Raw genomic sequence first — 27,950 nt, forward strand, 5'->3', positions numbered from 1 at the left:
TTCACTCCACATTTATTGTGTGCCCATCTGTGTCAGGCATTGTTTCAAGCAGTGACCATGTGCCATTGCCAAGTGCTTGCTGATGAACTACAGGCATGTCTATTTCAGACTCACATGCACAACTGCTTTCCTGAAATTTGACCTTGGATGTCTCTCACTTCACTTGTCTGGAACTCAGTTTATCATTCTCTCCAGATTAATTCCTCTGCCCGGATTCCCAGTTTTAGCAAATGATGTCCATTGGGTTTTCCGTGCTGAAAGCTGCAGTAGCCTTAGACTCCTCTCTCTTCTGCCCTACAAAGCAGTCACTCCTATCACCGGCTTCCTAGATATGTGTGGGCCTCACCCACTTCTCCCCATTGCTGTGGCCGTGCACTGATCTGCTGAAGCTGTTAACTTCGTCCCTCTTAAGAGAATGCTGTGTGGAGCTCCTGCCTGCACTCTGCTCCCTGGCCTTCTCCCTGTGACTTTCTCCAGAGGACTCTTCCTAAGACACAAGGCTGATGATGTCAAATGCCTGTCCAAAACCATGTAATGGCTTCTTTCTTCCTCAGAATCCAAGTTATGAGGTGTCATCAAGGGGTAGAGCCTTTGCCTAGCATGTGGAAGGTGCAGGGCCCTGGGTTCTATCACCAGCATTTAAACAAGTTTTATTTCTTTAATATAGTTAAGAAGGCCAACCAATGTCCTCTGTCTCTGTCTCTGTCTCTGTCTCTGTCTCTGTCTCTGTGTCTCTCTGGCTCTGCCTCTGTCTCACTGTTTCCCTCTTCCACTCCTTCTCTTCTCTCCTCACCTTCTCTCTCTCCATCTTTTTTCTTCCTCTTTTTCTTTTTCAATATTGGAGATGGAACCCAGGGTCCCCTGCATGCTTACTGATGGATGTCATGATCAGGCACCTCCTCTACTTGTCTGGCTTTATTTCTCTCTCCATGGCCTCTTGTGCTTCATACTCTCATTCATTCTTCCCTCCAGCCAGACAGAATTCCTCTCAGCCCTAGAACATGCTGTTATTTTTCCAGCCTCGGGACCTTGCCTATGCTGATCCCGCTGCCTGGAATAGCCTACTAGGTATTTTCCCATCTCTTCATCTTGCTGACCCTACCTTGGTCTTCAGGATTCAGTAGAGATTTTTACATTATTCAGTATGCTTTCCCTGAAACCAAAATTCTGGGATAAGTTTCTCTTTCTGGGGTGCCATGACAAACTAGCAGCACTTATGCTCCAGAGCAGTGGTGGGGAATTATGGCCCATGTGCCACAGCAGGCTGGAAAAGGTTTGCCTGTCATTTAGCCCATCTCACCCTCTGAATGTAAGCACCCAGGAGGGCAGGAACTTTGCCTCTCTTGTTTAAGTTTTAATCCCTGGAACTAGCTAAGCCATGGGCACACAGTAGGTATTCTGTAAATACATATTGAATGAATGAAGTTCTAGGAGGGTAAGACAGAGAATCCAAAAAGCTTGATTCCTCAACAGGTTTTGGAAAGTCTTTTCAGTCTCACTATACCTCAGTTCCTAAGGTGGAAATATAATGTGAATATGGCACTTTAAAAACACAATCCCCAAACTTTGACATTTCTCCAACTGATAAGTAGGATCTATACCCCCCTCCTGCTTTAGAAAAAGGGCTCTGTAATTTCTTGACCTACTGATCATGCCAAAAGTGATATCATGGTAATCTTGGGACTCATGTCTTAAGAAATTCACAACTTGCACTTCATTTTTGGGGGGATGCTTGCTTGTGAACACAGGGAAAGCATTCCCAGGGGGGCCCCCATGGAAAAGACTTGGGCCTCCAGCCCTCAGCCACAGGCAAGCTCCCAGCTGGAAGCCAGCACCATCTTGCCAGCCATGGGAAGAAGCCACCTTGGAAAGGGGATCCTGCTGGCTCATTTGACAGTTCACCGCATGTGGAGGGAGCCTCTCTGAGCCCAATTTAAACTGCAGATCCTGGAAATAATTGCAGTTGTCTTAACATCTAAATTGGGGGTGCTTAGTTACACAGCAAGCAATAACCAGAATGGATTTTAACCCATGGGAGTGGAGCTCTGATGCAACTGATGCACAGTGCTGGCTTTGAAAGTAGGGAACAGACAGAGGTTAAAGGCCACTAGAAGAGTGTTAGGGATGGTAGGGTAGGGTAAGTGTTTAAAATATAGAACGAAAATGTCACCTGGAGTTAGAGGAAAAGGGACTCCTGGGACACAGGAGAGTTGGTGTATGAGTCAGATTTCCTGTTGCTGAACACCATACCTGACACCTATAGTTTAAAGGAAGAAGGTTTAATTTAGATTCCAATTCGGTAGGATGCAGTTTGCAGTCACCTCTCTCCGAGGCAGGGGGGCAGAAGGGTGTAATGGAGCAAAGATGGTTAGCTCATGGCAGCTGGGGAGCAGGATAGGGGAGCAGTGCTGAAAATAAAGAAGGGGGGACATATAAAGTACTCAAAGTCACTCCTCCATGAGCCACCCTGACACACCCAGAGTAGTGCTTTACACACCTGCTAGGAGTTCCTTAATCCATTCACCTAATAGAATTAACAGTAACAACCTGTCCCTTGTTAACTTCATACCCAAATATATCTCCTTAAAATCATACTTAATCTCCAATAAAAATAACAAGTTCATAATCCTACCTAAAATGCAACTATCCTATGTACAACCATAAAGGCAATCAGTCCTTCAAAAGTCTCAATACTTCCATCATCTTGTAAAAGTCTGAGTCTCTTTTGAGACCAACATGAACTCTTGGCAATGAACCTCTGGAAAAAAAAAAAGCTACATAATTGTGAGATACAATGACATGTGGTAAACACTCCTATTCCATAAACGAGGATAAGGCAGTAGAAAATAACTGGACTAAAGCAAGACCAAAAACCAGGAGGGCAAACATTAAGTCCTGTAGCTCCAGGTCCAGCATCTAGGACACATGGCGGTAAAATGTAAGTTCCACAGGGTGTGGGCACCCCACCCATGACCTTGCCAGTTGCAGTCTACAAGGCCTCTTTCTAATGCTGGTTCCCCTCTTGGCGTACAGCTCGCCACAGCAGCCAACTTTCCACATTCCTGGCATCTCTGACACCCTGGGGTGTCTACCTTACTTTTAGCTTCCTTCCCGCAGCTTCACAGGAGCCTCTTGCGAGCTCCTTGCCTGGTGTTCCAGGCATTCCTTTGAGATCTGTGCAGAAACATCCCTAATCCCACAACAGTTGCATTCTTCATGCCAGTAAAACCAGCATCATGTACACAATACCAAGCTCTGCTGTCAGAGGAAGCAGAAGCCAGGCCTCCTTGAAATACGGTGCAGAAATGTCTGCATGGCTGGGTATGGTGGGATAATCCCAGGGAACCAATTCCCTAGGGAGATCTTGAGCAGAGTTCCCAGGAACTCTCTTGTCAGATGAAAGTCTGACATTTTGTTTTTCTTTTGGTACCAGAGTTTGAACTCATAACCTCACACTTGCCAGGCAGGTGCTTACGTCACTGAGCTAAATCTCCGGTCTATGCCTGACAGTTTTGAACCCTTGAACTGTCATGGCTGGGGTCTGGCTGATTCCTGAGATGCTGACAAAGTTTATTTCTTCTTGTCCCTGTACCAGGTTCTTGGTTTCTTTTTAATGGTACTAATCTCTTTAGAAGTGATACTTCATTTGGCCCCAATTTTACATATAGTTCTTTCAGGCCAAAATCTAAATTTTTCAAAAATTTCTGTTCTGCTTTTTGCCTGAAAGTCTTTCCATAAATCTGACTAAAAGCAGCCAGAAATAACTATGCCACAGGCTAAATGTTGGGTTGTCTTTTAAAAAATTTTATTAGTACATATATGTACTAATTATTATAACTCATCATAACTTTTTTTAATGTCCCCTTTCCCTGATTTTCCTCTCACTTCTGCTGGACTGCCTTGAAATTTTATGTCAGATTAATTAATGTTAGTTTCCTGCAAAGGATGTGGGCAAAATAGAGACAAATTTTCTACCAGAGTGTAACACACATGTCCTGCAGACCAACTGCCAATTGAGTTCTTTCCAACTGAAATCTCCTGAGCCTGGTCATTACTATCTGCATTCATATCAGCATTCTGGTTTTCTGGGTTGGTGTTCTGAGCTCAGAATCACCCATCAAGCTCTGTTTACAACACTCTAGGTCTTTTGTAGGATGTATCTCCAAACCTTTTCAAATTTCTCTCCTAAAAATTCCAAAGGCTTCTAAACCACATGGTCAGGCACATAGTCACAACAATGATCTCACTTCTCTGTTACCAATTTTTTGCATTAGTCATCTTCCCTGTTGCTGGACACAACACCTTACACACACAGTTTAAATGCTGAGGGGAACCAGTCTATAGTCAGGAGAACATCATGGTGGAAGGGTGAGATGGAATACAGCTGCTTAGTTCATGGTGGCCAGAAAGCAAATCAGGGGACCAGTACCAAAGAGGAATGGGAAAGAGACCATATATAGTATTCAGTCGTGTTTCCATGACCCACCCAGGAGCATGCTTTATTAATCTGCTAGGCATTCTTTAATCCAATGAGACTGACATATTAGGATTTACACTCACAGTTTGGAAACAGTGTTGTTCTTATTGCCCTTTGTGAAGCTGAAAATAAAAATTGTACTTCATGAACTCTGAGTTTGCTAAGGATACCTCTGAGCTATTTTCAAAGTACCACCTGGATGGAAGTGACTATTTTTACCATGATACATGCACCAGGCATAGCTGCATGCATAGGATTATATAAACCCTTTGGTTTCTCCAGGTCCCTAAAGAATTGGTATGGTCTCAATGACACTAGCCAATTGTTTGTCTTCCAGGATTCTCAACCTTTTTGGGAAAGTAGCACACAGAAGGCCAACATCATCAACACTGGACTGGGGCTGGCAGAAGACTTTCTCAAAACTGGAAACTCATTCTCACCTCTTGTGGTTCATTTGGCTTTCTTCATTCATCCAGATGATAGCCTGCCCTCTCTTTCATGATTCTCACTAACTACATGCATGTTTATAATGATACAAAATGTATAAAGAATAATTAACCCTTCCTTCCACTATAACCACACTCTATATTTTGTGATTATCATTTCTTTATCTTCCTCTATGGTTTCACCATATATGTTTCCTCAGTGATGTATTTAATTTTGTGGTTTTTTTTTTTTTACACAGGGTCTCACTGAGTCTTGAACTCACAGCAGTCCTCCTTCCTCAGCCTCCCAATTATAAGGATTAAAGATTTGCGCCACCATGCCTAGCAGTTTTACCTATTTCTAGAGAAAAATGGGGTCATACTGTAAGCATTCTTCTATAACTTGCTTTATTTTGATCATGAGTTTCACCTATTTTTGTCTTCGTCTTTGTGACTAGTCTATAAAACAAATGACGACTAAACCCACTTTGGCACACTCCATTGTATCTCTCATGTGTTTGATAAACACTGGGAGTCTAAGTTGGGCAGGATGTGATCACAGAATAGCCAGCTGGTTCATTATCATGAAAGTGTAGTTATAACATTTGGGAATAAGAATTATTCAGATGACATATAAAGCCTAATACCTAAGTGCGTGACTTCATTATTTAATTTTACAAACATTTTGTAACACACATGCAAGAGAATTTACAAAGCTTGACTAGCCCATCTTTCCCATAATCCCTACGTGTCTGCATGGGGACAAATAATTGAGAGCAAACCATCGGTGGGAATGGAGAAAGCATTCCACCTCATCTGCAGCTTTAATAAGCATTTCCTTAAGTAAATATCACAATCAGCCTAGATAATTCTATCACGCAATGCAGAGATGAAATAAAAATAACAGAGAACCCTCTAGGCGTCAAATTAATAGGCCTGGTATTCTAGGGGCTAGAGTACATGTTTCCTTAGTCAGTGTCCACTGACACTTTTATTCTCAGATTCTCAATCTGGTTGCTTTTTGTAATCATCTTTTGATTCTGATGCTTGCATCCCATTCCGATGTAATTAGTCTGGGGTGGTGTCCAGGCGTGGGGATTGTTAAGACTCCAGGGAATCAAATCACTGATTGAAACTACTTTGTCCTTACGGTGTTCAACACAGTGCCTGTGGAGACTGACACACAGAATGACTATGTTCTTTTGTCAGCAAAGAGTTAAGGGTGTCTGGTCCAAACACATGCCAGTCACAGACAGGGACAGGTCCTGGCAAGGACACCGACGAGAAATGCCCTGCTTTGTAGGTAGGTGAAGCCTGACCCCCACTCCCACCCCCACCCCACGTCTAGGTTTCTATCCTTACTCCAGGGAGAAAAGGTTCCCATGTGGAAGAGGGGTACAGTCCAGCCGAAACCCCAGGGCCTCAGAATCGAAGTTCACCAAGAAGTTCAGGGGTGCCAGGTGCGTCTTGTCTGTAGCTGTGAACCAGACCCTAAAGGCAGGGGTGGGCTCCAAGCCTGGCTGACTTTAGCGTCAACCTCATAGCTTCTCTGCGCTCGAAACTGCAGTGGCAGCGCTTCCCGGATAGGGAAAAGGGACAATAGGGGGCACCACCGCGGGCTGGATTTTGCCTGCTCGGTCCCGAAACCCAGCAGCCTGGATCCCAGCCTCGACCGCAGCCTGAACTAGACTGGGTTGGAGCTGTGTCCCGGACGCGCCTCGGCCGGGCATTCGGGACTACATGTCCCGACACGCCTCGGGCAGGGGTGGGGCAGCACGGGAGCCGACCTGGCAGGCCAGCCAGGGCCAGGCGTGCGCAGTGGTTCTTGGGAGTGGCGGGGCGGGTCCTCCGGGGCTGTCAGCCGTGGCCTCCGGCGCCCGGGCGGGAGAGGCGGTGGCTATTGGCGGAGGCGGAGGCGCAGGCGGGCGGGGTGGGTTGCTGCAAGCTAGGCTGAGCAGGCGGAGGCCGGTAGCGGGCCGGGAAGGCAAGGTCTGGGCTGTTGCATTTCGGCCTGGCCATGGCAGTGGCGCCTCTGAAAGTGTGCATCGTGGGCTCCGGGAACTGGTGAGCGGCGGGCGGGCGGCGCGGGCTCCGCCTCCAGGAAGCCTCTTTCCCCCGCGGCCGAGTGTTGCGCGACCCCGCCGCGCAGTGGGCACGGGACACCCGGCACCTCACGCAGGGTGGCAGGACGGGCAGGGCACCGCACACCTGGAGAGGCCGCCAGGAGGCTCTGATCCCGGAGGCACTGGGGCCGCATGCCCGCGGTGGGCGGCGTGGAAAGGGGACACCGCGCATCCGCGGGCACCTGTCTGCGCAGCGAGCGCACGGAGGCCACCTGCTCGCCAAGTCCAGGTGTTTTGCTCCCAATACTGAGCATACTGAGGGCGTTCTGCGTTTTCCACGGCCAATCACTTCGATCTCTGGGGTGGAGGGATTGAAGGAGGCGAGAGCTTCTTACTGTAGTTTTGGTGTTGGGGAAATCGAGGCACGGAGGGCTAAATGGGTTCTTACTACCTGGATCTGGGGCGAAGTAGGCGCTGCCCTTCATGGTGCGGGTCTTACCTCCGCTTTTGATATGTCTAGTGTCTTTATATCATAGTAACGTTATATCAGGATGAAAATCCAAGTTCCATCAGGCCTTGCTGTCAGGGACGCTGAGCATTCCCTAGGGAGATGTTTGCAAAGCTTTTCGTCTCCACTGGGCTTTATTTGACTTTAACATTTATAAAGCAGTTTGCCACGTGCTCTTCCCAGCACTTTATAAATGTCAGCTCTCTTAGTACCCTTTATCAGCGTCCGTGGGGGATTCGTGGTGTGTTTGGGTGAATGTAGAGGAGCGTGGGGAGGAATGGAGGCAGAGAATAGCTTTGACATTTTCAAGCTTTCTTCCGTTATTGAGCCCTTTTGCCACATCCTAGGGAGAGGGATAGAACAGTTAAGAGGAATGGTGTTCTTTCCCTTTCAGTGCATCTGTTTACTTGGGTTTTTTTTTTTTTTTTTTTGTCTTTTTCGTTTTTATCGGTACCAGGGATCGAACTCACGACTGCCTGTTTGCAAGGCAGGTGCTTATGCCGCTGAGCTAAATCCCCAGCCCCTACTTGGGGTTTTGTTGTTTTCTTTTTCCTGCGGTTTGACTCTCATCAGAGTTCAGGTTGCTAGGAGTTCTGCAGGAAATAGTCTTAGGTATTTGGCCCACAAAGTACTTCTTGGAGGAAGTACGTGGTTCTCCACTTTCCATCCAAGCAAGACCACTAGCATCTCCCTGGACCCTTACTGTTGACGTTGATTATTGTATTGGAATGGTTTACCTAATTATCTGTTTTTATGCCTCCCCAGCCAATTCCTGAGACTGGCATCTTACTCTAGTGCCTGGCATATGCTAAGCAATGTTAATGAATGTCTGAAAACTAATTTGGCAGGGGAACTGGGGTTTGAGCCTTTCATTGAGCCACACCCCAAGCCTTCAAACTAATTTTTAAAACTTTAATTGTATTTGATTACATGACACATGCATTGAGTGTGTGTGTGTATGTGTGTATGTGCATGCGTGTGTGCTCATATAGGTGTGTGTACTATGGGTTGAACCCAGCACCCTGTCACTGAGCTGTACTCCTCAGAATTCAAGATTTTTGTTCATGTTTATTTGATTTTTGGAGAATGAATCCAGGGCCTTCATATCGAGGCAGTCCTTTTTATTTTTTAAAAATTTTTGAGACAGGGTCTCACTAAGTTGTCTAGACTGGGCTCAAACTTGCTATCCTCCTGCCTCTGCCTCCTAGAATTCTGGGTGTGTGCTACCATGCCTGGCAAGCATTGATGTCTTTAAAAACCAAATGATGCCCCCAAAACATAGTGGAACATCCTCCATTCAAATTTGTCTCCTTAGCTGCCTCCTCTGAAAAAACCAGTTTTATCAGTCTGTTGAGTCCTCTCCGGAGGGGATTCATTGGTCGCCAAGTGCATGCTGACAGAGATTTGTGTTTCTGTCTACCCTGAAAATAACAAGGGTATTACGTGCTTTTTTTGTATGCTAATTTTTTTGACCAACAACAGGATGTTCTACACAACATTTAATGAAGTTAGTATGTGTTCATTGCAGAGTTTCATTTAACTTCCAGCTTGACTTTGACAGTTTTGATCTCGGGGTCACTTTAGTGAGATGTTAGCTGAGCTGTTGGCTGTGCTACTGGAAAAGGGCTCATTTAGAACATGTTCTTTTAAATGTTTCCTCTCCTGTGGAATTCCACAGCAGGTAAAAGTAGCTTGCTATGGTAATACGGGCCTCAGCAGTAGAGTAGTGAAACAAACCTCAGCACCACCCACTGAGATTTGGCTGCCTGCCCAAGGCTGCTTCATTTTGATGGATTTCTTTGTTTTCTTGGCCCACTCCAGCCACAGCAAATGGAGTGGAACTGGGCCAGTGACACTGAAGCAGAGCAGTTGAGAAATGTGCTGATGGTTTGGGCTGGCTGCCTGGTTCTGTTAATTACCAGATCTGATGGAAACTGTTGTTGGCTTTTCTATGGCTAACTTGGGTCCAGAACTACCCCGAATCCTAGAGAGAGGATCACATCCTCCTCAGGGAGATTCAGGAATGTAGGAATGTAAAACAACATGGAGCGCTCAGCTGTGGCTTAGTAGACATTTGAGTGGTCATCCTAGGTAAACGATCTCTGCAGACATACAAGCGTCCCAACATAGGCCCTGACCTGAGGCTGCCCACCTGAAGGTGTCAGGTCAATGGAAGAGCAAAAGAAATACAAGGAGGAGTGGAATAACCATCACAAAGTTCGACATTATATTATAAGTAAGACTTCTTAAACTGTTGTCAAGACTACTTGCCTCAGTTATCACTGGGACTGCACTTGCTGAATTGAATTCCTTGAGGGTGGGACAGATTTTTGTCTAAAGGCCTTGAGCCTTTTGCAAATTTTAAGACAGATCACCAGAAGCTAGACCCACACTTCCGGAACTGGTCCTCATCTCAGGAATGTAAAGTTGCATAAGCAGTGTTTACATTTGGGCTCTGAAGTAGCTTCCAGTGCATCCGTAAATAAAAATGTTACTTACAGGCTCTGGACACGGAGTACTCTCCCCTGTCTCTTGTCATCTGTGGCAGCGAATCCAGCTGGCTTGCCTAGGGAACCAGAAAGGTCCTGGCTTGTGTAATGTGCCTTGTTCTGTCCTTTGGCAAACCTTTTGCTCTGGACAGGTCAGAGAAAGGAGGCAGCTGAGCCCTGCTATGCTGCCCACTGCAGGGGTCTGGAGGGACTGCATAACCTGCCAGACTTGATGGCAGGTAAGTTGGGGGAAAAAAACAAAACAAAACAAAAAAAAAAAAACACTGAAAGCTTGGAGAGTTTCTCCAAAGATGTGTCAAAATTTCTTCACCAGTGCCGTGAGAAGCTACCCAGAAACAGTGCAAATACAGTTCTAGAACTTAACTCTCAGGACCTGTGCTGGGAGGGTATGTCCAAAACTACGTAACAGGCCTCCTTTGGTGGCAGGGTTGGGCAGTAGTAGGCTAGGGAACCCAGCAGCCTGGGTTTTGTCCTTTCCCCAGCATAGCAGCACTGAGGCCTGGGGCAAACAGCTTCTCTCTGTGACTTGATGCTCATAATATCAGTACTGCCTGCGCAGGATTATTGTTAGGGATACAGGAGATGATCTGGGAAGAGTACGTAGTGTTAGCACTCAGTTTCAGTATCTGTGACAGAGCCATCATGAAGTCACAAAATGGACCAGGCTGGAGTTTAGCCAGGAGGAGAGGTGTGGTGAGAAGAGAAAACAGTGAGAAAAGTGGCCGGCAGTTGCAGTTTTCCGGGAGTTGCTGTCTCTGGCCTTCATTTTCAAATCACCCCTGCAGCCTGACTTTTTCCCTAACCTGAGGGTCAGGAGCACCTTGGCCCACCTTGTAGGGATGCACACTTTGCTTGCTGCTGGCACCCATGTGTGTTGCTTCTTGCTGAACAGTCTGAGAGACTCTAATTTAGCTCCTCTGTGGAAGAAAGAAATCCTTCCCTGCCGGCAGGTGGCCCTGACACTCCTCTACTTTGGTGCTAGGGGAGAGCATGGAAAGAGCTGAGTGAGGAGAAGGCCCAGAGTTCCCTCCTGGGCTGGGCTGGGCATATTTGTGTGATTAGAAGCAGAAAGTACTGTTAGTTCTCTGTGGCCATCACTTCCCTACCTGTTCAGTGTAAAAGCCATGAGGAGCATTCTAGGAATAGTCAGGACTTGCAGTTTTCTGAACCCCAGCCTCCTTCTTCACTGTTCTTTCCACTTCCTCTTTTGTCTACCAGGAATATTAATCCTAATGATAATGACAATTACCAGCTCACAGATTATCTTTTGTGTGGCAGGTATGCACATTATTTTATGTAAGCCTCGTTGTAAGTCTGTGTGATATGATTATTACTCCTATTTGAGATGGCAAACTTGGGGTTATATTTGCTTAGGTTCAAGAGTAAATAAGGTAAGGTTCAAAACCCAAGTCCTTCTTACTCCAAAGCCTGTGTTTCTATAAATTATTATCATTTATATTTCCTTTTTGGTACTGACAGTCAAACTCAGAACCTTGTGCTTGCCAAGTAGGTGCTGTGCCTCTCATTTATATTTTTATTTGAGGACAAATTTCATTTACATAAAAATGTTGAGTACTATACCAACAAAATCTCAATCTAATACTGTATTTATGGGGATTGAAATTGAATGAAGTCTTAAAAATAGTTGTGGAGTTTCCCTCCAAAACAGTTACTGTTTATCCTGGAAACATGGTAGGTGATGATAGTTTTCTATTTATGTATTTATTTTCAGGGTTTTTCTTTGAAATAGTGTCTCCCTGTGTAGCATAGGCCAGCCTGGAATTTATGATGATTGTCTTGTCGCAGCTTTCTGACTGCTGGGATTATAGGCATGCATATATGGCTTAGTTTAACACCCCTCCTTTCCTTTTGGAGACAGGGTCTTGCTATGCAGTTCTAGCTGGCCTTGAATTCCCTATGTAGCCCAGGCTGGACTTGAATTTTTGGTTGGTTCTCCTGCCTCAGCCTCCTAAATGCTGGGATTATAGGCATTCACCACCACACCATGCTTCTTTGTTTTCTTATAGCGATTGATGTTCTTTAATTTAACCTAGCAAGTTAATTTAGAATTTTGTTTTTTGTGTGGTAATGGAGATTAGACCCTCATGCATACTAGGCAAACACTCTACTACTAAGCTACATCCTCAGTCCTTTTTATTTTTTGACACAGGGTCTTGGTAGATTGCCAAACTGGCCTCAAATTTAATGATCCTTTTGAGTAGGCCATTAGAGTTGCTGGGGGACACAGTCCTGTGCCACCACACCTGACATAAAACGAGTTTTTGCGTGTTGTTTATCAACAATAAATGGTTTATGAGTGAAGTAGACATCAAAATGATTTTTAGAAAGGCAAATGCACCACATGCACCTAATAAAAAGCCTTTGCCAAATTACTCCGAAGCACAGACATTTTCCTTTAGGACAATTTATCCTGCATCCATAAACAGAAAGAGGCATAACTGTTATACAAATCTTATTTTTGAGTTAACCCTCAGCTTTTACCTATTAACTTCAGCAACTCCTGGGTGGGGTGACCCTCCTAAGTCCCCTTGGGTAGCAAAGTTACAAGTCCATTAAATTCTTACGTGTGCTGGGCTAGGTATCCCACAAGACTCGGGATACAAGAGGGCTTTGTTTTCTCACCGGTCAAGCCACCTTGTCACTGTTCCCTTGGTGACATCAAGAACTAATGGGGAGTCTTCTGGCTCAGTTCCTTCCAAACTGGGTGTGGGAAATTGTATCAAATGTCTGTTGCTGTTTGACAATCCTTCTCCAAACTTTGTGGCCCAACAGCAGTCATTAATGAGCCTGGGATTTGGATGCCCACGGTGTGGGCTGAGTAACCTATCTGAGCAGGTCATGTGCGGGTATGTGCTGGGCTCACTCATGGCTGGGGCCAGCTGAGGGCTAGCTGTGACCCTTGGTCCTGGATGGCCACCTCCACGTGACTGGCGCTGGATGATCAGCCACACATCTTACTTTCAGCAGGCTGTGGCTGCTTTCCTACGTCGTGGTTGGGTTCCAACAAGAAAAAGAGAAGAAAAACCTTAATGAGCTTAGCCCCTTTCAAGCTTCTACCAGTGCTTTTCCAGTCAGGGAATTCAGGAAATCCAGGGTCTCCTAAATTAGTGCCTTTAAGCTTTTTTTTTTTTTTTTTAATTTACAACTGACATACAATACAATTTAATCGTGGCCCTGCATACTTCATACATAACTGGAAACAAATGTTTCCCAGCAGCAGACCTTGTTGGGGTGCTGAATGCTGATATTTTCATTTTGCCTCTTTCATTTATTCCACCTGTATAACCCAGTCTGAGAAACACTGTCTTAGACAGTTTCTCATTCTCCACAGTACAGCAGGATGCTTCCCCAGGACACATGTATGTTCTAAGAGAACCACATTCTTATTGATTGTTTCTGCCTGGGCTTCCCAGAGCTGCAAGAAGGAAGCAGTCTGCAAGAGTCGTGAGCAATAAAGGACCAAAGATCTAGAATTTGTGTTTCTTTATCTGTAGAGAAGGAGAATTCTGACCTAATGACTGGAACACTGGCTATCTGTACAAAAAATATCCTCAGGGTGAGATGTGTAATTCTTGTAGTTACCCCATCCTGACAATATCTGCAGGCATCTGATTCCCTTTTCCCTGCAAACTTTTGTAACCTCGGTTTCTTAAGTGGGTCCACCTGGTGATAGAAAGTGCCTTGTGTAGATTGAACTTCTTGATTCTCACCATGTGTATTATCTGTTGAGTTTCTGCATGTGCAGATAGTTTGCAAACTATAAAATGTTAGAATACAAATACAGGAATTATGATGGATAAATTTGCATTAGCACATTCTAATCAGGTGAGCCTGAAAAGAAGGCTTGCCCCCACTCCAGTCTCATTGTTAAGAGCTATCCCCAGAGAATATTGTTTTAAACAATAAATCTTATACTAGGCTACTTACAATGAACTCTAGTGAGTTTGGGTAATGTGGTTCTGATCTTCAGAACCAAGACCAGTGGTGATAGCAAATGGATTTTGCCTCAGTTCCTGGCTCTGGTTGATCTGTTTGATGTGGTTGTTCAGTGATGGTCCTGTAGAGAAGGATTCAGAGATGAGAGTAGCTGTGGCAGTAAAGGGTGCTGGGCTCTGTCATGACTGCAAGCTAGAGAAGGGATTGGTAGCATCTATGCTAAATTAGTTAGGACTGGCTTACTTCTGTTAATACTCAATATGTACTATTTGGACTGAATTGCTTCTACCAAAGTGAACTCCTCTGTGAGGCCCTCCTTGCTGCAAGCCAGCTCCTGGCTAGTTTGACCCACAGGTGTACAGATGTCAGATTCATCGATAAGGACTGACACTGTTGAGCTGTTCCCATTGACCAGGCAGTCTGAGCACTTGGTATATTAGCTCAGTGAAATCTCACAGCCTTGAGGTGTGGTTCCCCTCCTTGTTTTGTAGCTAAGGAGCCTGACACAGAGGTCATGACATGTGCTCCACGTTACATAGATGCTAAGTGGTAGAGTGGTTGGAACTTCTCTGCTTTCCTACACCCACTTGGTTTATGTGTCTGTCACTAGGTAGCCTGAGGTAGCCTTGAATTGCCAGTTCTCCTCCTGCTTTAGCCTCCTGAATGCAGGAATTACAGGTGTGTAGCACCATACCCAGCTGCACTCACTTGTAATGTAGCTAGTGGGACTTACTTTTTCTTTTCTTTTCTTTTCTTTTCTTTTCTTTTCTTTTTGTGGTGGTGGTACATGGACTTCACACATGCTAGGTAAGCACTCTGTTACCCAGCTACATCCACAGTTCTTTATTTTGAGACAGGGTCTTGTGAAGTTGCCCAGGCTGGCCTCAAAGTTGTGATCCTCCTGCCTCAGCTTCCTAAATAAATGGGATTACAGGCATGAACCACTGTGCCCAGCTATTGGTCACCTCTTGATAGACATTTGGGTGTTTCATTATTTTGATGTTATTAATAACTGTTAATAGCTTTGCAGTGAATAACTTTATACTGATCTATCTGCAAATAAGTCTGTGTAACACAGGAGCAGTGAATTAGTTTTGATTTGTTATTTTAGTTTCTATTTTGTAATCAATCAATACATATTAGGAAAGTGCAGGGTAGCATTCTAACTGGAGAGGGGTTAGAAATATGCACAGAAAGAGGTTTGTTTGCTCCAGATTACCCAGCACTCCTGGGATAAGGCTCAGATTTGTTTGTTTTTGTGCCAGGAATTGAACTCACGACCTCAAGCTTGCCAGGCAGGTACTGTGCCCCTGAGCTGTATCCCTTACCTGAAATATTCAGATTTGAATGCTGAGATTTTGTCCCTGTGAGAGTCTGGTATATGTTTGGAAACAGTTTCCAGTGATTCCCACAGGGCAGGGACACATAGTCTTTCAGTGACTGTGTTAACAAAGCAGGTACCAGGTGGCTGTTAGAATTTGTACTGCATGCTTCCTTTCCATTAATAAATGGGTGGGCCTGCAGGGTGTGTTTATTCACAGAGCTGGGGCTACAGTGTGGAATATGCTTATTCAGAGCACTGGAGACACGATGGTTTTTGCTAGCCCTGCTTAAGAGTAGTTGTCCCTGAAGGTGGTTCACGAGACCACGACCTAGCATTCTCTGTGACTCAGTGGGTTGCACTTGTGAGCAGCTCAGGGAACGGTTAGGGTCAAGTGTTTCCTCCTACATATGCCTTTGATTCTGTATGAATTTATCACTGAGCATTCACTCAGGTAAGCATTTTCCTCATTATGTGCAGAGTGGGTAACATGGCTGACCAGGGGACAGAGAGATGCTTTGGAACAGGTAGACAGAGGGCTAGGCCACCCACCGCACCTCCCTCTTGGTGACTGCAGAAGCCTGGAACTAGATTTTGGCTAACGTGAAGGTGAAGGAGGAGAATCTGGATTTCAGTTGCCACCTGTGGTTTGCATTTGCTGATTTGCTAACAGGCCTTCCGAACTGCTGAAACTTATCACCTTTGGTTTTGGAATCTGCTGACATATCTATAAAGATGAGAATGATTTATAATCAAAAGGATAGCAAATGTCAATGATACATGTCTATTTTGGGAAACAAAGAAAAGTATAAAGAATATTATAATACTGTCACTTGTGATCCTACCAGCAAGAGAGTGATATATTTATGCAACACTTCTCCAAGCTTTTTTTCTTTTCTGTGGTACTGGGGATTGAGGCCAGGTCCTCACTCATGCTAAGCATTCTCTGCCACTGAGTCACATCCTCAGCTCTTTTCATTTATGAAACAGGGTCTCACTACGTTGCCCTACTGGCCTTGAACTTTTGATCTTCCTACTTCAGCCTGTTAAGTAGCTAGGATTTTTTGCTTTTTAAATTATGGTAAAATACACATAATATGCAATTTTCCATATTAACCATTTAAAAATGTGTAATTTAGTAGCGTTAAGTACAGTGATACTGCCACAAAATCTATCTCTAGGACCTACTTCATTTTGCAAAACTGAAACTGAATGTTCATTAAACAACAGTTCCTCATTCCAATGCTGCCCCCTCAGCCACCTTTCTATTTTCTGTCTCTGTGACTTAAAGTAAGTGTCATGTACATGGACTCATTACTTGTCCAATGTATCTGGCATATTCCACATAGCATGTTTTCAAAAGGTTTGTACATATTGTAGCATGTGTCAGAGTTCCCTTTTTAAGACTGAATAATGTATGTACCGTGTTTTGTCTATTTATCTATGATAGACACTTTGATTGCTAATACTTTTGGCTGTCGTGAATAATGCTGTTTATGAATGTGAGCATCAAGTTCCAGTTTGAGTCCCTGCTTTCAGTTCTTTTTGGCATTCACCCAGAAGTGGGATTGCTGGATTGTATGGTTGCCACATCCAGCACAGCTCTCGAAATTCCTGGGAGAGTGATGGCAAGAGGTTGGAGAAATAAAGATAAGAAACAATATACAAAGAGCTGAGGTCAGGTGGAGCCCTCTCCCTAAATGGGAGGAAAGGAACTGCTCAACCAACACAGTGCTTTTATTTATACATTTAGCAAATTAATGTCATGTGACACCCCGATGCCTAGCAGTCTGCATGTGTGGCAACCTAAGAACCTCGTGTTCTCTGGAATGGAGCAGCTTGTTCATGTCACTGGCCTCAGTTGCTCTTTGTTTTTGAGACCAGCCTTGCTCCATCCAGGCCTGCATGTGGGATTGATCCCTAGCTTGAGCTGGTTCCACATATGGTAATTCTATTATTACTCTATTAATTATAATTCTGTTAATTATATTCTATTATAATTCTATTATTATTATTGTTATTGGTACCAGAGATTGAACTCATGACCTCACGCTTGCCAGGCAGCCACTTACACCACTGAGCTAACTCCCAGCCCTATTTTTAATTACCTGAGAAACCATCATACTGTTTTCCACGGAAGCTGCACCTTCTAGTCCCTATTAGCAGTGCCTAAGGAGTTCAGTTTCTTCACATTCTCAGCAGCACTTAGGGTGAAGATAGTAGCTGTCCTTAATGACTGTGAGGTTGTGCGTTTGTTAACTGCAAATGATCTCATGGCTTGTACCACTCTGCATCTTGCCTTTTGTGAAATGTATCACGCTATGGTAAGCATTTTCTTCTGTAGTAGAGGGAAAGCCTTTTTCATCTGTCTGCTTTTCAAATGAGGTTGTTGACACTGATCTTTTTTTCTCTGTAGTTTCTTCTTTTGATTTTAAACTTAGAAAGCTTTCTATCCAAAGATCAAATGAACATTCACCAAGTTGAATCTATTTTTAAAATATTTCATTTTACATTTGCATCTAATTCTTTGGCATTTGATTGTACTTTAAAAGCCCTTTAACTGCGAAGTGTTAGACAAAATGTTCACAGTGGTTCTGCCTGCGTGGTGAGATTATTCATAATTCTTGCTTCTATTTCCATATATCGCATTTATAAGAGAAATAGTAGATGTTATTTAAACCAAAATTGGCCACTTTTTTCTCCTGCCCCATGGAACCATGGGAGAGAAGGGTGCATGGAATGTGGAGAATTTGACTGAGCTCTTGCTGCTTCTCTTCCCTAGTAAAGGGAGAGAGGACTGGAGAGCCCTTTCTGACCTTGAAGGGTTCTGCATCCCGAAGAGACTGTGGGCCACTGAAATGTGTTCTATTGGGTTTGGACCAGACTTGAGAGGTGGTCGTTCAGAGTGATAGAGTGACCCCTTTCATACAGACTTGGCTCTGTGCTTCACACTAGGAGTTACTTGCTCACTATATTTTCTTCAAAGTTTACTTTAAAGTTACTTTAAAACAAAATTTCAGATTGCTGCAGTCAATTCTGTAAGTAGAGGGTAATAACAAGACCTGTAGCATTAAAACAGCAGTGTGATAAAACCCTTGCTAGATACTCCTACCTGCCCAGGCTCAGAGACCGAGGAGGCCTCTTCACACAATGTGAAGAAGGGAAGTTAGCACACGCTGGGGAGATGGTGACACATCTCACACTCACGGAAACATGCTGTACGCTCTCAGGACTGTGAGAGTGAAGAGGTCCCAAGAGAGTCAGTGTCACTTGGGGCTGTGTTCAGGTAGCACTCAGCTTTGGAGGAATCTGTTCGTACTTTGGGAAAACACTGGTTTTAACCAAACACCTGGAAGGGATCTTCAGGGCCATCTGACTCTCCTGTCATTTTGTAGATGGATGACTTGGGCTAAGTGTAGAAATAGCACCTCGTGCCCTTGACTCAGGGATGGAAAGGTCCATGCTTGACTACATCATCTTTCCCCCAATCTTGCCACCATCCCCATCTCAAATCCTTGCATGATGAATCCAGCAGTGGGTCCAGATGACTGTAGAGTGACCTCTAGTTACCTGCAGGGAATCCTATTTGCTCATGTGTCAGCTGTTGATGCAAAATAGCCTACCCTGTCCCAACTCAGCTGCTGTAATTTTCAAGCATTTCATATTTCAGGAGTCACCAGACCACCAGGGTGGTTCTGGCTTGCCTGGAGATGCACATGTGTGCCTCACACTATTGTGTGGGAACTCTGTTGCAGTGCTCATCCCAGCCCTGACCCAGCCCTGACAATGGGCTGTGTCTGTCATTCCCTCAAGAGAGGCTCAGGAGACACTCAAGGACCAACTTGGGTTGCAGTTGGTTCCTTTGTGTTTAAGGTTCACCAATTTACCCTTCTAACCACACATCCTTCCATTTTCCATCATCATATCCCACACTCAGGACTGTGAATGTTTTTCTCCTTGTTTTATCTCTGCAAGGGAGTGGTAAGCTTTTTTTTTTTTTTTTTTTTAAAGAGGCATATTGGGATTATTAGGCAGCACCGCAGTAGTCCATACCCAAAGAGAATGCAGGCTCTCAAGAGAGCCGTACATGACAGTCTAGAGCTAGCAATATCTATGTGTTTTTGGTGGAGGAAACTGTGGAATTTGTGAACCTATAGAAAGTTGACTTTGTTTACAAGAGAAAAATGATGGCCTACCTACTGGTAAAAAGATAATGAATCATTTTACAGGAGAAAGGGATGGGCCCAATCTATTATATTTTTCTTTAAGACAGATGGTCTAAGATATCTTACCCCAAACATTCATTGAAACCTTTGATTCAGTTTCTGTTAAAGTCAGGTTTCTGCCCTTTACCTTACCAACTAATTGATAGTCTTACAGTAGCTTTAAGGGAGTTTAGCTGTGATGGTCCTGAGAAAAAGGAGCATAAATCAGTTTAGGGCATTGTAGTCTTAAATGTACAATTTATAAATTACACTCCTTGCCTCCTTTCGACAACCTATATTTCTTATATCCTACCTCATCTGCCTTCCCGCACTTTGATCCCTTATTCTTAAGAGCTGCAGACAGCAAAAGCAGCAAGCAAGGAGGAGGGAAACAAACCTTTCTTTGTCCCTTTGATCATATCCAGACAGCTGGGATTAGGGCGGTGCCAGTCCAGGCAGTGGACTGATCTAGCAGTCACCCACTGTTAATCCCAGCTCCCTTAATTCTAGCTTTGAACCATGGAATCAATCACAAACTCGAGATTCAGCTACCTCTGAAAAAGACTGTGCCCCCATGAGTGATGAGACTTTGGGGGACATCTAGACAATAACAGGCAGCTAGCTATAAAGGGCAAAGCAAGTATATTCTAGCCAGATAATGGGGAGAGAGTCTTTTAGGTCTGACTTGTTTTCTCACTTGGTTACTAGACTCGCAGTCATAGTGTCGTATATCACTCATCAACTGATGCTCGGTCCCTCATGGTCAGTCTTGTTCGCTTTGACCTGTGTACAATATGTACTTGGTGCCAGGGAACAGGACATGCTGGTTTGTTACCTCACTCTGAGCACTGAGCAGTGGTTTCTAAGATTAGAATAAAGGTGATAGTAATAGTGGGGAGATTCCTGGACTCTGTTCACAGAGCCCCAAAAGGAAATTGGAATTGTGGGTATTTATTTCATAGGTGTCCTGCTGGCACAGAATCGGTTCAGATGTCCCAGCTTGACGTTTACAGCTGCTCTTCTGTGAGGCGGAAGGCCCTGATTAGATCACTGTGCAGAGCAGCAGTTCTCGGGCCTGGTTGTACACTGAGTCCCTGGGGAGCTTTAAAACCATATCCTGGAGGTGCCAGGGTCATTGGTCGGGAATGTGGCCTGGGACACTAGATTTTTCACTTTCCCAGGTAATATTAATATGAAGCCAAAGTTGAGAACTACTGCTTTAGGTTTTCTGGTCTGTCTTAGGAAAGAGAATATAATTTTAATCTATGTTCAGAATTATTCAGATTTTTGTGGCTATTAAAGCACAAGGATTGAAATGCTAGGATGAATTAGCATTGGATTAGAGTAACAGATTCACTGGGGAGTAAGAATACTTACTTTAACGTATTCCGTATCAGTTTCTTCTCTATTAACACTTCCCCATCCCATACTGTCTTGAGAATAATTGTTAGAAAATACTTACAGCAAATGACCTAACTGGAGTTTGTAAGGTATGTTTCTTTGTGTGCTTCTCATAAGAGGAAGGTTTGTTCGTTCGTTAGTTTGTTTTTACAGTATTGGGGATTGAACCCAGGGTCTTCACACTGAGCTACACTCCCAACCCCTTTTTTAATTTTTAAGTTTGGAACAGGGTCTTGTTACTGCCCACTTAAATTCATATGCTCGGGTTTGTTTGGTTGCCATTGATTAAGTCAAGAAAGCCATTTATTTTGGTGAAAGGATTTCGGCATAAGGATTTATTCAGAGCTGGCTCTGAGAAGATGGGGGTCCTCATTTGCCTCAAATCACCATCTCCCTGGGTCCTGCTGTGTCTAAGGTCTTTAGAGCAAGGAATATGGGGGAAAGGAATACAGGCAATAATAGGCAAGCTCAGTGCTTAAAGCAGGAGGGAATACAGTCAAACTAGCCCAAACTGGTTTCATCTCTTAAACCCCAACCTCCTATGTCCAGCACCTGCATGTCATCTAGGCTGAGAGGAGGGATTGGTGGTCATGCTGGAGGAGACTGTTTGTCTCTAAAGGGGAAAAAGAAGAAAAGTAAAGTTGCATTTTGCTGTCCCAGTTAATAGTCTTAAATCGCCCAGATTGAGCCCAGATTTGAAATTATCCCACCTCAGCCTCCCAGAGAGCTGGGATTGTAAAGTGTGCACCACCACACCCAACCACCAGGAAGGTTTTTTTTTTTTTCCTTTCATTCACTCTAAACAGGAAGGTTTTTTAAAGAAACAAATGATTTCTCAGGTCAGGGTTCCAAGATGAAAGCTGATTGGCTCAGCTGGGATCAGGTGGCCCCAACCCTATCTGAAGATTGCTTTTGGTTTTGCAAGACAGAGCTGCTTAGTAGCTCACCTCTGCCTGCAGCCAGGAAGCATCTGAAAATTCTGAAAATTTATTTAGGTTTCATTTGCTTCTCCTTGGACTGTGGAGGACTCACCTATTATCAGAACTTGTTAGCTGAATACAGATGCAGATGAAAGGAAGCCAGAGGTGGATGAAAGCCCCCTTGGATAATAAGGACCTGAGCTTTGGCTCTGACTTTGCACCTTCCGGGAATCCACTCAGGTTCTTGTCTGCCATTATGATTCCACATTGAGCTTTCTGCAGTTTATTTTATAGTGGCTACATTTTAATCTTCTGATGGATTTGAAATATAGTCTAGTTTCCTTGCAGGCTTCAAACCCTGCTAGTACCATTTTTACACTCTTACATCAATTTCTTTTCTGCCTATGACACTTTCAAGATAGGCTTATTCTTCTTGGCTTCAAGGGGTGATGTGTTTTGGCATCATGCTAAATTCTGGGGATTTCCTGATTCCAGAGGGGTCATATTTCCCGGTGAGAAATAAATTGCAAGTGGCTTGGGCTTGACATACTTCCCATCTGAAGCATCTGAGAGCTTAAATCAGAATCAAAACGCAGATCTTTTGAATTTTGATCAAATGCCTTTTTCCTTCGGCCAAAGTGAGGTTAATTTATTATTTTTTTTCTGTCCCGTGGTTTTTTTTGTAGGGGTTCAGCTGTTGCAAAAATAATTGGTAATAATGTCAAGAAACTGCAGAAGTTTGCCTCCACAGTCAAGATGTGGGTCTTTGAAGAAACAGTCAATGGGCGAAAGTTGACAGACATCATAAATAATGACCATGAAAATGTAAAATATCTCCCTGGACACAAGCTACCAGAAAATGTGGTAAGACTGTGGGGTGCATAATGCATTTGCTTCATTCTGCAGATTATGCTAAGTTGAGTATTGCCTGGAGTCTGGGAATGGAGAAGCTACTTCCTCTTTCCCCAGTTCTTGTCTATGACCAGGTTTTGGTCTCCTTGACTCTGAAAACAGAGTTCATACTAGTTTGCTAGGGCTGCCAAAACAAAATGCCACAGACTGGATGGTTTAGAGAACAGAAATCTATTTTCTTATAATTCTGTAGGCTTCAACAATTCCAGAGGCTTAATGTCTGAGCTCCAGTTTCCTCTGAGCTTTCTCCTGGGCATGAAGATGGCCTTTTCTCCCAGTGTCTTCCCTTCGTCTTCCTCTGATCCTGTAACATTGCAGCCTCTTCCTAGGAATCATACTGTGTTAGAACCTACCCTGCTGACATCATTTTGAGTTAATTACCTCTCCTTTTTTTTCATATTGACGGTTGAACCCTGGGCCTTCACACTGAGCTACGTCCACAGCCCATTTATTTTTAATTTTGTTTTTATTTTTTAAGACAGGCTGGATTTGAACTTGTCATCTTCCTGGCTCAGAATCCTCTCCTTAGACACAGTCACATTCTGAGATACTGGGGATTAGAATATCAACACATGAGTTTTGGGAATACACAGTACAATCCCTAACAGATGTCTTCCGTGGTATACCAGGTACAGGTCACATCAGAGCTAGAACTAACAGCTTCTGGCTGTGTTGTGTGTTCTCCAGGAAGCTCCTGAGATACCTTTTCTAACAGCATGCTACTTTGGTTAGCTCCCTGGGGCAGTTAATGCACTGGTCTGTAATTAAAATCAGGATCAAGGCCTCCATTACTGACAGAGATAGAGAACAATGGGAAAATGTATGACAGACAATTTAAAATTTAATTTATTAGGTCAGGGAGAGATGAATAGTTATTTCCTATCCTTGTTCTATTAATTTCTATTAAGAAAGAAATGAGCCTGAGGAATGAAATGGGTGTATGTCCTGTTGCATGTCTGTGTAGAATTTATGAACTTCATTGCCAGTTTCACCTCTTGGTGGCTTTTTGTAGTAGGCCACTTGGAAATAAGACAGCTGTGGCCGCCTGGTTCCTGTGGGTTACCTGAGAAACTTAGCACCTTTGCTAATGAAACACCTTTTGCTGCGTACGTTACCAGGCAGCATGAGCACAACCCGTGCATGCAAAGCAGAATGTTGGGTGCTGGATCCAGAAAGAGGAAGATGATGACATTGGTTTCCTCAAAAAGTTGAGCTCGGAGACTTGTTTGTCAACCAACACATGTGGGGAAGTTGGAGATACCAAGGCCTAGCTTCCTAAAAATTTTTATTTAATCGTTAATGATAATGGTACTCGTTAGTGCCAAACACCTCTTAGGTTGAAAGTGTTAGCTTTCCTACTGTAGTGATTATGATTGAAAAGGGACGGAAACCAAGATTCACAGAAGCCAGTCAGCTTACCCAAGGTCGCTTAGCTGGGGCCAGTAGTGGGATTTGCTTTTTGAAGGGCTCATTCCTGGTCCTGCTGAATCTTTTGGCTGCGCTGAAGGATGGTGAGCCAACACTTACTTGCCCATAGTTGCACCCTAAGGGTGCAATCGGTGGGGAGAGGAAGAGGACTGTGAATTTGGAAGTTGCTTTAATGTCTGATGGAAATAAAAGGGGCAACAATAGATGACATCTAGAGTCACTACTGATCCATCCTTGGGGTAGAAATTCTTCTGAGCTTTTCTTTTTTTCAGACTTGTTGCGTCCCTTCTGTAAACCATATACCTTGTGATGTCCTTTTTGTCAGTCCCCTGTGCATCTGCCTGTCTGCCTCTACCCACCCGAAGTGTGTGGCCCTAACTTTCTAGTTCTTTCTAACTTTCTAGGTACCCACGGTACCTAGCCTGGTACTTTTCTTATACTTGCCTCTCAGACAAGTGCTGGAGGAAGTGACTGTGCTGAGCGGTTCTGTGAAGCTCAAACCTGTACTGTCTGCAATGTTGGTGCAGTGAATCAACAGTGAGGACTGAGGACCATCAGCACCACTGACAGCCTGACCCCACCGGCACCCCAGGTCCCTAGGTGTGGACAGAGGGAGGAGAGAAGGAAGAGAAGGCCACTCCCAGGACCCTGTATTTATTCTCTGGAGTAGACATTTGTGTGACTCTGAACTTTTTCCTATTAGGGATAGTGCTTCTAGGAACTACCTGGATATGTCCTAGGATTAGTTTCCCAGGACCACACGAATTCAGTTTTCTACCTCAAATCTCAACTAACCACCTAAAAGGCTGTCTTTTAACTATTTTTATGCACATGTATTCAAGGGGAGAGACATACATTTCTGTCAGTACAGCATTGCTATTTATGATGTCCATCAGTTAATGTGCCGACTTGAGATGATGATTCTCTTCTGCTTGGAGCTCCCAGACTCACGCCCACCTGACCATTCCCAGGGTTCACCCTCATCATGTGACCTGCCTTGCCCAACAGGAATCTTCTGTAACTATGACTTCACCACTGTCTTCAACTGTGCACTGCAAACAGGGCTGGTCTGAGTTTGTGATTTCCCCTTAGACCTGCATGGAAGGAGCACTTTGTTATTTCCTGTAATTGCAAGATAAAGATTGTTGATCCTATTTTATAGCTTTCCATTATGAGCCTATGTTTAGAGCTCATCCAAGTAGAGGCTCTTCTGCCTTTTTGCTCTAGCTTTAATCAGCGTCACTGTGATAACAGGATTTATGATCACAGCATCCTTTATGAAATACTATTGCCATTGCCTCTCATCTTTGTCTTCTAAGCTCTGCAAGCTTTTTAAAAAACTATTTTACTGTGATGCAATCCATGGGCTATTTGATTCAGTGCTTTTTTTTTGTATGTTCATATAGTTACAATCATCATCACAGTCAATTTTCAAACATTTTTATTACCCATAAACAACCCTTTTATTCTTTAGTAGTCATCTTTGATTTTTTTCTTTTGCTCCCCAGATGTATAGATTTGCTTTTTTTCCCCTCCTGGCATTTGTACTGAACCCATAGCCTCATGTGTGCTAGGTAAGTGCTGTACCATTGAGTTATAACTTTAGCATGATTGGCCTGTTCTTGATGTTTCGTATATAGTTAGATGGTGTCTTTCATGTTATTTCTCATTGCTGGAACAAAATACTGGACAACCACTAGTTAAAGGAGAAAAGGTTTATTTTAGCTCACAGTTTATAGAGATTTCAGTCCGTGGTTGGTTGGCTCTAGGGTAGAGTAGCATGGCAGAGGAGAGCAGCAGAGGAGGGACAGTCCATGGTATCGCAGGCTGGAAGCAGCGGCCTTCTTTCTGCTTTCTCTTTTATTTTGCAGGCTACAAGTCTATTAATTGTTGCCACTCACACCCAAGGTGGATCTTTTGTCTTCAGTAAATCCGTTCAGCCATACCCAGAACTACACTAATCCAATCATTGGGCTAACCAGTTATCACACGCCCATAGTGTACATGCACACACCCTAGATCCAGTCACCTGTGAAAACCCCAATGTATGAGCACTTGAGGCTTGGAGGTGAGGGCACACATCCAATGTAAACCATAGCAGGTGACATCCCACAGTATGTGGTCTTCTGTGACTGGCTTTTTTCACTTAGCATGTTTTCATTCTTGTCCATTTTGTAGAATATGGCTGAATACTCTCCTATCTGCATGTGTTTTATTCTATTTTCTGTTGCTATAACAGAATACTATAGATTGTGTAATTGACCAAGAAATTTATTCCAGGACACAGCAACAAGATTTGGTGAGAGCCTTCATGCTGCAGTAGAATAAGGGATAAGTGAAAGAGTTTTGCCCTAGAATAAATTACTGTATGTTTAGGCAGTGGTCTAATGTGGCAGAAGGCCAAATTGGGAGCTTAACACTTTCTGTTTCTTCCTCAGCCTTAATTGCAACTTCCCTTCCTGTCTGCATGCACAGAAAATTCCAATGAGCTCCTCGTGCATCATCAATGCCCGCCCTAAGTGCCACCCCTGCTCAAAGGTTGCATATGTCTGATACCCCCCATATTCCGGTGGAAGGAGACAGCACAGCCGCCATGGGTTGTGTGCTCCTTTCCACGTCCTCATCTCAATAAATCTGTTTGTTTTGTACTTTTACTTTTCTCTTGCCTCATAAAACTCTAACAATAAGTAGGAATATACTTGCTTTATAGGAACCCTTTTCACAGTAAGTGACCCACTCCCATGATACCAGTATTAATCCTTTGAGGGCTCTGCCCCCATAACACAGTCACCTTCCACTAAGCCTCGTTGTTTTGGAAGTCAGGCTCCCAAGGCATGCATCCTCTCAAGCACTGTGAATGGGTCACATTTTGTTTGTCCATTAGTGGGTGGCTGTTTGAGTAGTTTCAACTTTTTCACTATTGTGGACAATGCTGCTACGAGTCTTTGTGAATGATATTTTGTGAAAATGTATGTTTTTGATTCTTTTGAGTATGAACCTAGGGATGAGATTTCTGGATCCTCTAATTTAAACTCTGAGTTTGACCTTTTGAGGAACAACCAAGTGACAAAGTGGCTACATCATTTTACATTTCCATCCTAGTGGGAGAGGATTCCAATTTCTCCATATCTTCACCAGCACTTGTTATTGTCTGCCTTTTTAATACTCACCATCTTAGTGGAGTGACATGGTGTTCCATTAATGGTTTAGGTTTCATTTGCTTCTTGGCTAACAACATTGTGCATCTTTTCATGTGCTTATTGACCATTTCTGTACCTTTGGAGAAATGTGTATTCAGATTCCTTGCCTGTTTATGAAATTGGATTGCCTTTTTGTTATTGAGTTCTAAGAAGTCTTTATATATTCAGGCTTCTTTTCAGGTATAATTTATAAGTAGTTTCTCCTATCCTATGGGTTGTCTTGTCAATTGCTTGATAATATCCCTTGAAACACAGAATTTTTTATTTTATTTTATTTTTTTATTGATTGATTGTGCCTTTGGGGATTGAACGCAGGGCCTTAACACTGAATTATGCCTGCAGCCATTCTTTATTTTGGGACAAGGCCTCCCTAAAATTGCTCCCTTAAATTGCTCAGGCTGGACTCAAGTTGAGATCCTCCTGCTTCAGATTCCAAGCGTGTTGGGGTTATGGGGATGCACCACCATGCCGGGCAAAAGTTTTAAATTTTGAAGTTCAATTTATGTTTTTTTCTCCCCTGCCTACTCTTTGGATATAGTTTCTTGCATTCTCTGCTTTTTCTTAGCAACTAGCGTAGTGACTGACATTGCCAGGCAGAGTAGAAATGGCGAAGAACAAAATAG

General features: G+C 43.8%; 1 protein-coding gene across 2 annotated transcripts in view; it reads left to right on the forward strand.

Annotated features, from left to right (window-relative positions):
- Nucleotides 1–6,627: 6,627 nt before the first annotated feature.
- Nucleotides 6,628–27,950, forward strand: part of Gpd1l (glycerol-3-phosphate dehydrogenase 1 like) — a 61,254-nt gene continuing 39,931 nt past the window's right edge. The window contains exons 1-2 of one of the 2 annotated variants that reach the window (XM_003479989.5): nucleotides 6,804–6,966; nucleotides 22,474–22,651. In XM_003479989.5, the coding sequence (XP_003480037.2) occupies nucleotides 6,920–6,966; nucleotides 22,474–22,651 (225 nt within the window). In that variant the 5' untranslated portion in view covers nucleotides 6,804–6,919. Of the gene's footprint in view, nucleotides 6,967–22,473; nucleotides 22,652–27,950 lie in introns of both variants that reach the window. The other variant, XM_063257093.1, reaches the window with a different exon arrangement.

Source organism: Cavia porcellus, unplaced genomic scaffold, assembly GCF_034190915.1.
Source record: "Cavia porcellus strain 051 isolate PalLab524CR breed Dunkin Hartley unplaced genomic scaffold, mCavPor4.1 scaffold_10, whole genome shotgun sequence".
NCBI classification, from domain to species: domain Eukaryota; kingdom Metazoa; phylum Chordata; class Mammalia; order Rodentia; family Caviidae; genus Cavia; species Cavia porcellus.